Source organism: Argopecten irradians, chromosome 10 (assembly GCF_041381155.1).
Source record: "Argopecten irradians isolate NY chromosome 10, Ai_NY, whole genome shotgun sequence".
In the NCBI taxonomy this organism is placed as follows: Eukaryota; Metazoa; Mollusca; class Bivalvia; order Pectinida; family Pectinidae; genus Argopecten; species Argopecten irradians.
The window spans coordinates 7007718-7021428 of record NC_091143.1 but is presented as its reverse complement, the minus strand read 5'-3'; the positions used below and the strand labels follow the sequence as shown (position 1 = coordinate 7021428).

At 35.4% G+C, this 13711-nt stretch overlaps 1 protein-coding gene across 1 annotated transcript; it reads right to left on the bottom strand.

Annotated features, from left to right (window-relative positions):
- Positions 1-254: 254 nt before the first annotated feature.
- LOC138333010 (uncharacterized) lies at positions 255-13286 on the bottom strand. Its single transcript, XM_069281106.1, has 10 exons — positions 13197-13286; positions 8921-9102; positions 8512-8661; positions 7551-7777; positions 6695-6866; positions 4679-6283; positions 3716-3881; positions 2904-3184; positions 2124-2309; positions 255-1608 (listed from the first exon to the last, which is right to left on the bottom strand). Exons 2-10 carry the CDS (start codon positions 9014-9016, stop codon positions 1462-1464), a joined length of 3030 nt encoding a protein of 1009 aa, XP_069137207.1. The 5' UTR covers positions 9017-9102; positions 13197-13286; the 3' UTR covers positions 255-1461.
- Positions 13287-13711: the final 425 nt, after the last annotated feature.

Here is a 13711-nt window from a genome sequence, read left to right as displayed (position 1 = left end):
GTTATTATAACACGAACGCGGGCCACTGAATCAACGATGAAATAGATGTATATAACACGAACCTGGGCCACTGAATCAAACCGATGAACATAAGATGTATTATAACACGTAACTGGGCCACTGAATCAAACCGATGAACATAAGATGTTATTATAAACGTAACGCTGGGCCACTGAATCAAACCGATGAACATAAGATCAGGTTTATGATAGTTTACGTGTATGTAACGTTCTTTTAACGTTTATCATGCACTCTCCTTAGTTTTTTCCTTATAGATGCCGCACTGACTTCATGTTTAAGATGTTCTGATGAATCGTAAATTCGAAACCCATGTTCCACAGTTAAATACACCCATTGTAGAATTGTGATATGTCCTTAAATGACCGTCGTCGTTCATGAGAGATGTCAAATTAAAACCAAAGATGTTCTTGGTTGATAGATTCGAGTTTCAGTCAGTTTCAATATTTTCTCGAAACAGGTAAACAGAAAATATTTCGTCATAAGAATTTCTCTATTTCAAACTTGGATTTCATGTGAACTAGGGCACATGGAATTCACGAGAAGAAATATTGTCATTGTAGTTTGTAGCATCATTAGTCATTGCAAGGCATATCAGTATTATAGTACTTCGTCTACAGATCATAGAACAGTGGCTTATATAAAATAATAACTGCGATCAGAACAGTGATATAATAACTGCGATCAGACTTTTGCATACATGTTTTATTATCTGTGGCATAATAAACATTATGGCAGACAGGATAATTCATACGGGAGATAGACGCAGGGAAATACATTTTACATGATATTCTATTCATTTAAATATAAACAGTGAATAACAAATCACGTGTTATGTAAAGTTAATCAAAATGAAATCCATCAATCAAATATGCGAAATGTTATGGTCGAACTGACAACTAATTGAAAAATCAGAGAAAAACGTTCTTTTGTTATAGAATTCCAGATTTTATAACGTCATTTTTTTTGTTAGCCAAATTCAAGTTTAAAAGTAACCACTTGACGTCACATGTACATATTTGAACGTGTAATTTGCTGTAGTGATAATCAACACTATGCTTTTGTAAGCACATGAAGTGAACTTGTAACAAATATAACTTGAAAAGAATTAAGGAATGAAACATCATATCATAAATGGTAAAATACAGAATAAATGTTAAAATGAACAACCTTCTTTCTATTCATTCTTTATTTTGAAAAATGAGTTTGAAAATGATTTCCATTAATCTAATACAAAACGAAATACAATTAAATATTTCATAAAATGCTAGTTTGCTATTGCAGATCATGAAAAGAACTCAATGACCACTTTTTTATAATATATACAGCATTACATCAGCAATATTTCCCAACTATTCCAACTGTCACCAATAGCTTACAACATAGATATAACTTTCATTCTGTATGTCAATACAATTGCTGGTAAATATTCGTCCAAATGTTCTATGTCCGAGTAGGCACCAGATTTTTGAGTAAGCTGTCCCGAGCAACCTCTTTGGAGTGCTCCTGAAGTTTCCCCCGTACTCGGTTCATCATTTCCCTGCGCTCCTTTTCTATAATAGCTTTCCGTTTGTCGCAAACCTGTTGGATCTGGAAAGAAATGCAATTTTTTTCATACGAAGGATCGGATTTTGATATTCATTACTAATGCCCCAGTTTACTCAGTCAAAATTGTTGGTGTATCTGATTTAGATATTTTCAATTATAAATCAAATAAAGGGATTAACTGATGCAGTCGTATGCTAGTAATACTATTTTCATAGAGGATCTTTACATCAGCTGCTGTATAACAGTTTCCGTCAATGTGAAGCCAAAGATCTTTATATCAGCTCCAGTATAAACAGTTTCCGTCAATGTGAAGCGAAAGATTTTTACATTAACTGCAGTATAAACAGTTTCCGTCAATGTGAAGCGAAAGATCTTTATATCAGCTACAGTTAAACAGTTTCCGTCAATGTGAAGCGGAAGATCTTTACATCAGCTGCAGTATTACAGTTTCCGTCAAATTGAAGCGGAAGATCTTTACATCATCATGGCAAAGTCGTTATATTTGGAAACGCAAAATTAGGTCGTCGCGGATACAAGTTGGTTAACAGTGTACTTACCCATTTGTGAAAAGCGGCGACGTTTGTGCTGGACTCCCTGATATCCTTATACTCATACTTCCCGAGAATACCGTCTACGGTCTCCAACAGACTCGGGTCCAAGGATCCCACTCGTATGTTGTCTATACGGTTAAGTAAACTATCCATACCCTTCTTGTGTAGGTGGGGCAGGATCGTATCCCAAGTCTGTTACGATATCAAGTAATTGTAAAATTGTATAATTTGTCATACACAATAGATGGTTAGGTTTCGGGATTTCATTGATGTAAACGCCATATTATATTATTTATTAATCAAATTATATTTTGTGTGAGTTTTGGTAAATTCCTATATGAAAGTCTGAAAACTTAAAACAACTGTTCTAAACCTATTTTTATTGGAGTAACTGTAGTTTCATTAAATTGAGCCACGCTATTATGAAGATACACTTTCAATCCTACATGAATACACACGTTAATATATCTAATGATTTAGGATAAACGCAAAAATAAGTCAGGTAGACATTGGATCGTTTGCTAACAATTACGAAATAAATCTTATTAACAATACAGTTTTCAATGATTTACAACTTTCCAAACAATTCCGACTGACAATACCAATAAATATGTTTCGTATTTCGGATTAAGTTTGCATTTGAAAATACTGTTGTTTAAATGTAACGGCATGTTTGATTCCAATACTTCTAGTATTAGTGAAAAACGATACTATTTTGCCGCACTTCAATGATAAATATAACATAATGTCAAGTAATGTGTTTCTGCTAGAATTACAAAAGCTTACTGTGACTGAATCTGGTTCCTCTCCCAGAAGAATCAACACCACTTGCATAACGTCAACCACGATAGGCTTAGGTCGTATAAAAGTCTTCATTTCCGCTAGAATATCTCTGTCCAACTTTCTAATGTGAAAATTGTATCCGTCCAGCTTTTTAAGGTTTGCAAGAGTATTCTCCGCTTCTGTAAGCTCATTCCGTAGTTCTGGAGCATAGTCTGAGGCTTTACCCTTTGTGAGCACCACCTGTATAGTCTCTGAATGTCTACGTTTGGTGGCAACACGGAGCTCTGTCATAAAGAAAACGGATATATTTAATATTTGTATTTTACTCAGGTTGTCACATGCCCGATAACTTGGGTTTTCTCCGGGCACTACGGATTCCTTCCACAAAGACCGAGCTTACATCCGGGCCATCGAGAGTGATTTGCATAGGTTGTATTACCTGTTTCGTAATCGATTTAAAAGAAATAAAGTTTATATTTTACTCAGATCAAACGTCGCATTGACCATATATCCATGCGTTCTATGTGCTTCCTTTGGTTCTAATACGTTAAAAACGACATCACTAAGAAGAATGCTTCTCTTTCCAGTTTGTTTCATATGACATTAATCTAAATTAAATGACTTACTAGAATATTTTTCATAGAACATAAACTATCTCTAAATATTTTAAAAAACAATATGATATGGCGATGTGTGGAGATTAGCTTTTACTAAAACTGCAGATTGAATTTTTGTATGGTATAATATAACAGACGAGTTTCTTTTCTGCTATAGAACCGTTTCATTGGATTGCTATATAAAGCACAAGACATTACCTTTCTGAAGTGCGAAGAACTCGAGTCTTTTCTTGGCCAGTTTGATTTCACCTTCGTCCGGTATTAAGTGAAGTTCGAAGTCAGTCAAAGCTCTCTGGATTTCAGGCTCGTTCCCATACATAATTGCCTTTTGGAGGCGTTCGCGTAGCATCCTCTTCGAATATTTCTAAATGAAATAAGCACAAATTTCGTGGATGTTGCATATCTGTTATAGATTTATATACAGAAGCCAACTGAATCTATCTAGCACTAGAATATATACTCAAAATATATCAAAATTATTTTGAATGATGTTTATATAAGAAAATAATTTACAAGCGTGTGTTATATGTAGTTATTTTACTTTCAATTTTGAAGAATCATTTTTTATTTGTTTCTGGCCTTCTGATTGGCCAATTAATTTCTTTCATTCCACGATGAAAAAAAAAATCCGAGAATGGCGCGGAATCCCGACGTTATCGTGACGTCACAATAGAAACATTGACGTAGCGCATTGAATTGGAAAAAATAATCCCTTGGAAAAATCAATGAAATTGTACGTGTACACGTATTTCATTTTATAAAGTAGATTGGAAAATTAATTATAAGCATTGAAGTCATAATAATGCCATAATATTGCTTTGAAATATGACTTTGGTTCAATTAAGCATTGAAATCACTATTATCTAATTTCATCGGGGCATGAAATAAACTTTGTTTGCAAACTTTTGTGAGAATCCGCTACGCTACGCGGATTCTCACAAAAGTTTGCAAACAAAATTTATGTCATACCCCGATGAAATTAAATAATAGTGACTTCAATGCTTAATTGAACCAAAGTCATATTTCAAAGCAATATCATGGCATTTAAAAACATGTACATGTAATATGTCTTATATAAAACACTTTCTATGGACCAGATAAAAGGGCCCGTAAAGTGGGAACAAATCAGATTATCCAAATCATTTTAAAGGTAATACTCACGTCGTCTTTGATTTCGCTGAAAGGACTCTTCACCTCTTGTTTACCGTATGTAAGTAAGTAATTACAAACGTTCTTAAATCCCTGCTCACCCTTTTTCTTGGCATACAACTTTAAGGCAAACTGGCCTTTTCCTGGAACAAGTACCCGAACATACATAATATCTCCAATGATGACGTGCCTCGTCTTGTCTTCGAGATCTGCAGGTTTAAATTTAGGATTCCGTAACTTCGTTTGAATTTTCATGGTGTGAAAGTCAATTGTACCGAAGAGTTCAAACTGCATAGTCAATTCATCTCCAGACTCGAGATGCACACGGCCATCCGTGTGTGTTAATGGCTTCATTCCATACACAGCCATGTACGGGTTCGGGCCCCATCCCACTTCCGGTACTAACGGAAGTGCTGGTACAGTACATGTCTCTCCTTCCTTTTCTATTTTGAATTTACAAATACTAGGTAATTGAGTAACATCCGGTGAAGGTTCATTAAAGTTAATCAAATCTCCTAGAATCTCACATGTATACACACCTGTTACCGGTAGTTCGATTTCCAATATAAACCTCGAGTAACCATAGTGAAGATAGACGTACCGTTCGAGATGAGTTGGGAACTTTGTGGGATCGATTTCATTGGTTGTTTTTGGTTCATCCACCTTTTCCCTTGGAGATGTCTCAGATTTTTTAAATGCGTTGTCTAGCATTTTCTCTATGGTCTTCGGGTTCCTCGATGTGTACATGGATTTGTGAGGTACAGGTTTTGAACTTTCCACTGAACTCCCAAACACAAGTTTACTTTGTGTATCTTTTTTTGGAATTTTTCCACTGTACTTCGGAAGTTTATTTGCCTTGACACTTACTTTTGAACTATGCACACTGGCTTGGTTTTGCTTATTTTTCTCATTCTTTACACTCTCCCTTTTATTTATTGAATTCTCAGTTGAATCGATTGGTGGCTTCTTCAGCACATTCTTAAGTCCACCGTTCAGAAGCTTTGCTTTAATATCGATTTCAGCATCTCCATTGGCTTGATGCACATCACCATTCACCTTTGGTGAGATGACATCTCCGTTCACCATTGGTTTATCATCATTATCATTCACAGTATCATTTGCCGTCTCGTCTTCCTTTGCTTTTACTGGCGCTTTTAGACCACCAGCGCGACCTAAACCACCAAGCACTAACGGTTTCTTGAACACCTGTTTACCAAACATTTGCTGTAACACATAGGCTGGGTCTTTATAATCCTCCTGTAGGTCTACTGTCGACTGATAGGGACTAATAGGTAATGAATCATTGGATATGGTGTCCTCCTTCTCAACGAATTGTTTCACTTGTTCTCCCTTCATATTGTAATGCAGTAGAATCTTATCCATCAATTCCGCCGGAGCAGATATCTCTATGACAACGGTTTCGCTCTGAATCTTTAGCTCTGGTATCTTAGGTTTAACAATGACCAATCCCATTGAGAAGAAATTAGGTTTACATAGCACTGATTTTGAAAAGTCCTTCCATAACATAGGGTCTTCTGATAGCTGCCATCGAGTTTCTGATGGGAAGGAAAAACGAATGAACTCGGAAGGATCCGTCAGAAAGAAATAGCTCCTGTTCTGTATTTTTTCAAAAAAAAAGAAGATTTTATCATTTTTAAAGTGGGGGAACACTATAATATAATTTCTCAAAAATATTGAACCCATGATGTGATAATGAAACTGAGTATAATACTTATCAGAAACTATAAAGTATGAAGATCTAGAGGACTGTATCAGAGTGAAAATCACGAAAAATATCTTAGACAGATTTGAATGGAATTTATTTATTGTATATAGGTATTGCATGATTAACTAAAAAGACAATTTATAAAAAACCGACATATAAAAACCGTGACACCCCATTCAGCGTCAATAATGTATGTTTCGTCGTTCAATCAGCAGATGTACTCATACGAAAAGGTTATAATATCACATTAGATTATTTAATCGTCATAATATACCATACACCGACATTTCATATATAAATACCTTTTTAGGAGCTGTAGCACCAAGCCCCGGATGTACAAATCGCCACTCTCCCTCTAAATGAACATAATTCCAGTGATCCGCGGAGGATTTGGCCTCGCTCTGAAGACATCCAGGGGCAAATTTATCTGTTTTCGTAAATCCTTCTGCAACCATGCAGTGTTGACCAAGTTTCCTAAAACATAAAAGCTCAATTTTTAAAATACCACACAGTATATTACAAAAAAAAATCATTATGATATGGAAACCATTGATTAACATTATAAAAACACAACTAATAAGCATATTTTGTGCGAACATTCTTGGAATCATAAAACTGTTTATAATGCCACGCAGTTGTATGCTATAAATATTCACAACTACATTTTGACAAAAAATGTTTGTAAGAAAATAGATGGTGTGTAATTGTCTTCTTTATATATCAGCCATTGTGGCTACATGCCTATTTAACGGCACTATTTCATATGGTTAACTTATTTCACAAACACAATACAGTCATGCGCTCGAATAAGCTGATGCAACTATATAAGCTTGTCAATCAACCTCTATATCAGTGAAACAAATTGCAAAGTTTCCTCGTACCCTACACGTAATATAACGCCGATAATAACGTATTGTATTGTGCAATTTAAACCTTTTTCATTGCAATTTGATAAAAATAAATATTGATTTGATTTTCTATCTAATGGCGAGGTGTTTTTTTTTAAAGAAAATCAATGGAGAAACATTTTAGATAATATCAAGTGTCTAATTACATTACTCTGAAGCTGGTAACATTCAAAGAGGTACATGTTTATATATTTAATTGAATGTGTAACGGTTATAAGTGTGTTACTATGTAATAATAACGAAGACCTACTTGCAGATCATATTAAACAAGAGTTGAACATCCAATTTTCCGGATATGACGTCGTTCATGTCCCTGTGTGGTGTGTCTGCACCAGATGGGCCTTTAAAATCAGGACTAGAAGGGTCAAAGTTCACCAACCATAAATAGATGGCCCATACTTTCTCCACAGCGCTCCCTGCATTCCCTGCCAGGTGCTCGAGTAACTTGTCGTAGTTCATCAACTCATCCTTGCTTACCTACGTTACATACCACATCATTGCTAGTTGTAAAGTTTGTTAAAAGAAATCGCGAAACATGTGATGATGTGAAGCTGATCTATGACCATGCATAACTAAAACAAGCGAAGTTCGATCAAGATTCTAAAGTTTACTTATTCTAAATGGTGAGTAACGCTTATTCATTTTATTGGGACCGCAGCATCAAACCAAAAATAGATTCCTGGCAATCCCGTTTTGGGCACAAGATTTCAAAGAGATGTGATTGTTTCGGAGCCTGCTGATTGGGTATTCAGGGCGCATCAGTTTCAAATGTTTAATGTGTGGGTTGGGCAATACATGTAGATGTAAAATATATAAAGAAATTTCAAAATTCTGTCAAGTGTGTGTCTGACAGGGGGAGGTAATCAATATTGGAATTTCATGAATATTTTGGTCAATTTTCGGTGCGGAATTCAACATTAGATGACTCAAATTTTAGTACAGTCACATTTTAGCGTAAATTGGACAAAATGTAAAGTATTATTGATTAGCGGGGACATAGATTAGTGCAATTCGGTGGTTGACTACCGAAATTCCTTTTTACAAAACATAGCGCTGCACATGTATTGAGAACTTAAAAGACAGTACAAAGCGTACAAGGTACTTTTATAGTATTTTAATGTCGTTATTCATCCTGTCTGCGACGCAATATTTTTGAGTTCAAAACTATATACCATTTGTATTCATGAGGTACAGAGTAAATGGTTACTTACAGAGAAGACTCGTTTGTAGACGTTCTGCATTGTACGGGGAGCAAATATGTCTTTTTTCCTGACTTTAGTCGGCTCCACCGGTGGCATCTTACTCATGTCGGCTTTCACGGCCTTGTCAATGAGCCTGATACGTTTGAACCTGTCAACAGACTGTAAGGCACAGCGTGATTAAATATATCAACGGAAGATTCCGGTATAGCTTTGTGTCTGATGAATTGGTTACTAGTATTTGTTCTTTAATATTATTTCTCGTTATATTGTTTGTTTATGTTGTTTAAATCTTCTAGCTGTACTACTGGTAATCGTCGAAACCTTTTTAAATATAGCTTTTCAAACATTTTAGCATTTTGTTAAATATAACTGGGAGACACACTGATAATGGAGCACACACTCCATTATGATGACATACCTTCATGGTGAGTTTTAGGATAGCAGGGTTTATTGGTTTTGCCTCTTCCGGTTCTACCACCACAGGCTCCTCTTTCTTTGATGACCCACTTCCCATTGTTGCTAGCTGCTCAAGCTTCACCTCATCGTATAGCAATGTTTGATAGATCCATCACTTTCATATCGGTCCAAAGCTCAGTTCACCTGTATAGCAATGATAGAGGGGTTGCGTTAAAAAAACAGTACTGCTGTCAATGGTCTTAGAAATGATGGTTATTCCCTATAAACCTTGATATTAATCACCATCATCTATAGTATACGTTTGTTAAGTGATAGTGTTTAAAGGATATTATCATCATAAACATGATACTTCGCATAAAACATGAGACAACATGCATAAAAACATAAGCAGATTATCTAAATGATAAACTTCGCCGGATAGTTTTGCATTGGCTTCATACATGTACTAACTCAAGAATGTTACATGATATAATTCCAATGTAAGGCATTGATGTTCCGTTTAATTAAGATCATTTTCCTGAAAACTGTAGAGAAAGCCATTTTGTCTTAATATTTCCTTAATGTCACATAAAAGTTAAATGCATTTGATGCTATCGAAATGAATCGATCGGGTCCATTTCAAGTTATTTTCATATAGTCATATACTCGGCATGTATGTTTTCAGGTTTGGATTGAATGTTTACGCAATTAATACAATCTCAATTCTACCCCATTGGATTAAAAAAAAATACCCGTGTGTGTAACAATCTACAATGTATTTTCTATGATGTGTGCGTACACTAGGTTTATCAATTCTTTATAATTTTTTAATTTTTAATTATTTCAAAGCGCCCATCCAGATGTGTTCAAGCACCATGTTATCGTTTGTATTTGTATAGCTGACTGACATTCGACGGAATAGTGCAAAAAATGTTAATGTGTTCGCATTGCTGACAATCGTTTACTGAACGAATTAAAATATCAACATTATTTCAGAAGTCCTTCAAACTACAGGAATCAAAAGAATCCTTTATTGTTTTTTTGTGTATTATAACAAATACGTGATAATAGCAAATCTCCAATATAAGTCTATCAGGTCACTGATCAAAGTGGATGTGTATTGTGTGGTGACCTGACGAGGCCGTGACCTTTTGCCGATGGTATCTGTTTTATTGGGGTACTGTATCGCTGGATACACAATCAACCCACTCAAACAGACTGGCGTAGCCAGAGGCACACATAGTGTGGCACCAGTGGAAACGTACTTATAAACTGAACTAGATTTTAATGGTAAATGTTTGGACCAAAATAATTGGGTTTAAAACGAGTTTTAGATAATGCAATAAGTGTAGTAATTCTTATGCTCTTCCACTGAAGCACGCCGCCCAAAACACCAAACAATCACATCCACCCGGTCCCATTATAATGACAACAAGCAATTCCATTTGACTCACTAACTTTATGCTGAGCGCTAAGCAAGAGCAGAAACTACCACTAGATTGTGATAAGTCTCGGCCAGGCAATAGATCCAAGAGCCTTCCTCACAGGGTCGAGTGCTCACATGAAGGCCATAAGTGAGGTGGTGTCAAGGAAGACGGTAGGAAGAAGAAAGTAAGTAAGGTAGAAATAAAAAATGAGATATCAAATTTAGTCGCCTTTTACGAACATGCAATAGGGGCAATAAGCATCATTTTAACACACTATCTGCATGGCCAAATTTAGCTGCCTTTTGCGATCATGCAACAGGGGAAGCAAGCAATCTTATTAAAATACAAATCATTATTATCACTACGTTGATAAGAGGATCTGACAACATCCCATTAGGGTTCACGTTCTGGTGACCTTTGGAAATGTCCAATCTAATTGCTGCTGCCAGGATCTTGAGTGGGGACGAAATAGTTTGAAAAAGATGTGAGAATTATTTTCGTCTGTATAGCCATCTCGCCCAAAGACCATCCAGCACAACAAAGCTAAATGGTTATATATAATGTGACGAAATGGAGTTATCAATGAACATAACAATGTGTAGAAAATGCATTTGATCTGAAGTACACATGGCAAAAGGTCATCCGAACATGACCCCTTATGGGATGTTGTGAGATCCTCTATTAAACGTAGTGGTTATATGGATCTGTATTTTAATCAGATTGGGGGAGCAGGTAGAATTTTAACGCCCTTCCTGGATATGTGCGATATAGACTATGATGTCAATGGTATAAATATCAAAGACTACGCTCAGTTTTCCCATACAGTTGACAAACAAATTACAAATCGAAATAGTACAAAACTTTATACCATTCAATGCGAACTAAATACTTCATTTATATGTAATAAAACGTGCAGCATCATTTTATAATATCTTAATTAAAGATAATATTAATTCCCGATTAAAATTTGAGAAAAAAGTAATGAACATTTAGAAATCTCTCTCGATTCAGAAACCTGGAAATTAATTAACGAATTACTGTTTTGGTTACAGATAATATCAATGAACAAACCTTTCAATTAAAATTCCTTAGAATGGTATATACATATAAAAGACTTCATAAAAAAAATTCTGAAACACTTAAACGTCTAATTAAGGAGCCTTCTTTTCATGTTATCTGACCTATAGTCGTCATGCTCCGTCCGTGTTCTCAAAACCGAAAAGCCCAGGGTACTCATATTGAGCCAGCGGCATTCTGGCATGTCAAGTTTGTTCAAATGAATGGCCTTGACCTTCATTCAAGTTCACAGGGGTCAAAAAGACTTAAATCTTTATATGACTTCTTCTCAATAGCCGAAAGGCCAAGGGTACTCATATTCGGCTTGCAGCATGCTGGCACAAAGTTTACAAGTTTGTTCAAATGAATGACTTTGACCTCCAATCCAGGTTACAGAGGTAAAAAAGGCAAAACTCTTTAAAGGACTTCTTGTCAATAATTAAAATCCCTAGTGACCTGGTATGTTGGCGGCATGAAGGGCTACCAAGACTGTTATAAATGAATAACCTTGACCTTCCTCCAAGGTCACAGGGGTCACAACGACTTTCTGTGAATAACTAAGAGACCCGGGTACTGACGCTTGGTATGTAGCATGAAGATCTGATTTTTTTCTGGGCTCGTAGTAAATTCAGATGTCAAAGAACAAAGGGTATATCAACATTTACAGTGTTTAAGTAATATATTATTTTTGCTTTTTTCGATGAAACATAAGTAGGTCACAGTGACCTGGTTGAGCATTTGTTCTATTTTAATATTAAAAACCTTGATAATCTTGTTGACAACGTAGAATTTTTGCAACGATTTGGTAGCTTGAGATTGATGTTTAGTTCTCATGTGGATCTTGACATGACCTGCTTAATGTGATTTCATCGTAGGATCACATTGGCTGGATCACGTGCATAAATCACGTCATATTCAATTATTTGGTTTTGGTTTTATTACTTCAACGTCTTCTGAACAGCCATAGTCATGTAATGACGTGCCCGGTTTTTTGGTGAAGGAAAGCTGGCGTACCCAGAGAAAAACCACCGAAAGCGGTCAATACCAGGCAACTGCCTCACGTATGATTCAAACTAGCGAGCCTAGACAGATCATGACAAAATCAAAATAAAAGCTCTAAACATCACCCTAAAGCTTTGAAATGATTGCAACATTAAAGTATTTTCATCGATTGGACACAAAATTAAGATCATCTAACATCGTATGATTTTGTCATGATCTGTCTAAGATGATTGCATCTGAGGGCCACTAGGGTAACTAAGTATCTTCTGGATTTTTCATGTTTAATGCAAGTTTATCTAAATTTCACGAAGCGTTTAAATAACTGATTTCTGAAAACCCGGAGCTTACTGTATATTTGCTGTTTGTACGCGTGAACGATACAACGTCTAGCTAGATTTCTCAAAGTGTTTAAATAACTGGTTTCTGGAAAACTTCAGTTTACTGAATATCCTCATAAGACTCATTGTCCCAAATCACTAAAAGATCATCAAACACGAAGAGGTATTAAAGGATTAATTTATACATCGCTCAAATATCAAAATACATGTCGGATGTACTTAATAATGTCTCCTGTCTATACTTTCCCTAAAAATTCTAACTATTTTAATTACTTAATTTATAATTCATTTCGTATTGATGATATGAATAGAATTTTCGTGGAGCTTTAGATACATGTAATCAATTTTATAATAGAACATTCTGGAATATATTTTGAATACCTTTAAGTCCCCGTGTACGATAATGTTACAATAAAGTATCGTATTTCAGTATGACAACACTACAGTTTCACTACCCTGAGTATTGTTTACATACCCTGTCCGGCGATAGTGAAATCCGCCTGTATCCATATCCATTGCGGTAATTCGTTGTCACCGCTTAGAAGACTGGGAATGTTGTTGGGCCATGCTGCTTAATCGTCCGGAAACAATAGTATTCAGATTTGTCGGATAATCAATTATCTGTGGTCAGTGACTCTTAACAATGAGCAAACAAACGTATGTATATATATATATATATATATATATATATGACATACACCCTATAACCCCTTTATCAGAGATACATGTAGGTTCGACCATACTCAACATTTATGATTATATCACTGGCCATAAAGCTGTAATTATTAGTATTAATTCTCGTTCAATATTCCAAACATTAATCATTACATATCTCCTGATCAATGTATCAAAACATTAAAATAACTCTATAGTACGCTTATAACGGTAACCTATATAAACTGAATATTACAAAAGACTACTAATATTTATCTGATGTCTTGGTGTCTGGTATAAATATCCACATTGGCATTGGAATATTCCATTTATTAC

What these genes read in the sequence shown, in the direction of transcription:
- LOC138333010 (XM_069281106.1), bottom strand. Translation starts at nt 9,016, where the DNA reads ATGGGAAGTGGGTCATCAAAGAAAGAGGAGCCTGTGGTGGTAGAACCG. An exon ending in TCCTAAAACTCACCATGAAG is followed by an intron (nt 8,662 to 8,920) that starts GTATGTCATCAT and finishes TGTGCCTTACAG; the next exon opens with TCTGTTGACAGGTTCAAACG. An exon ending in TCAGCGAAATCAAAGACGAC is followed by an intron (nt 3,882 to 4,678) that starts GTGAGTATTACC and finishes TATTTCATTTAG; the next exon opens with AAATATTCGAAGAGGATGCT.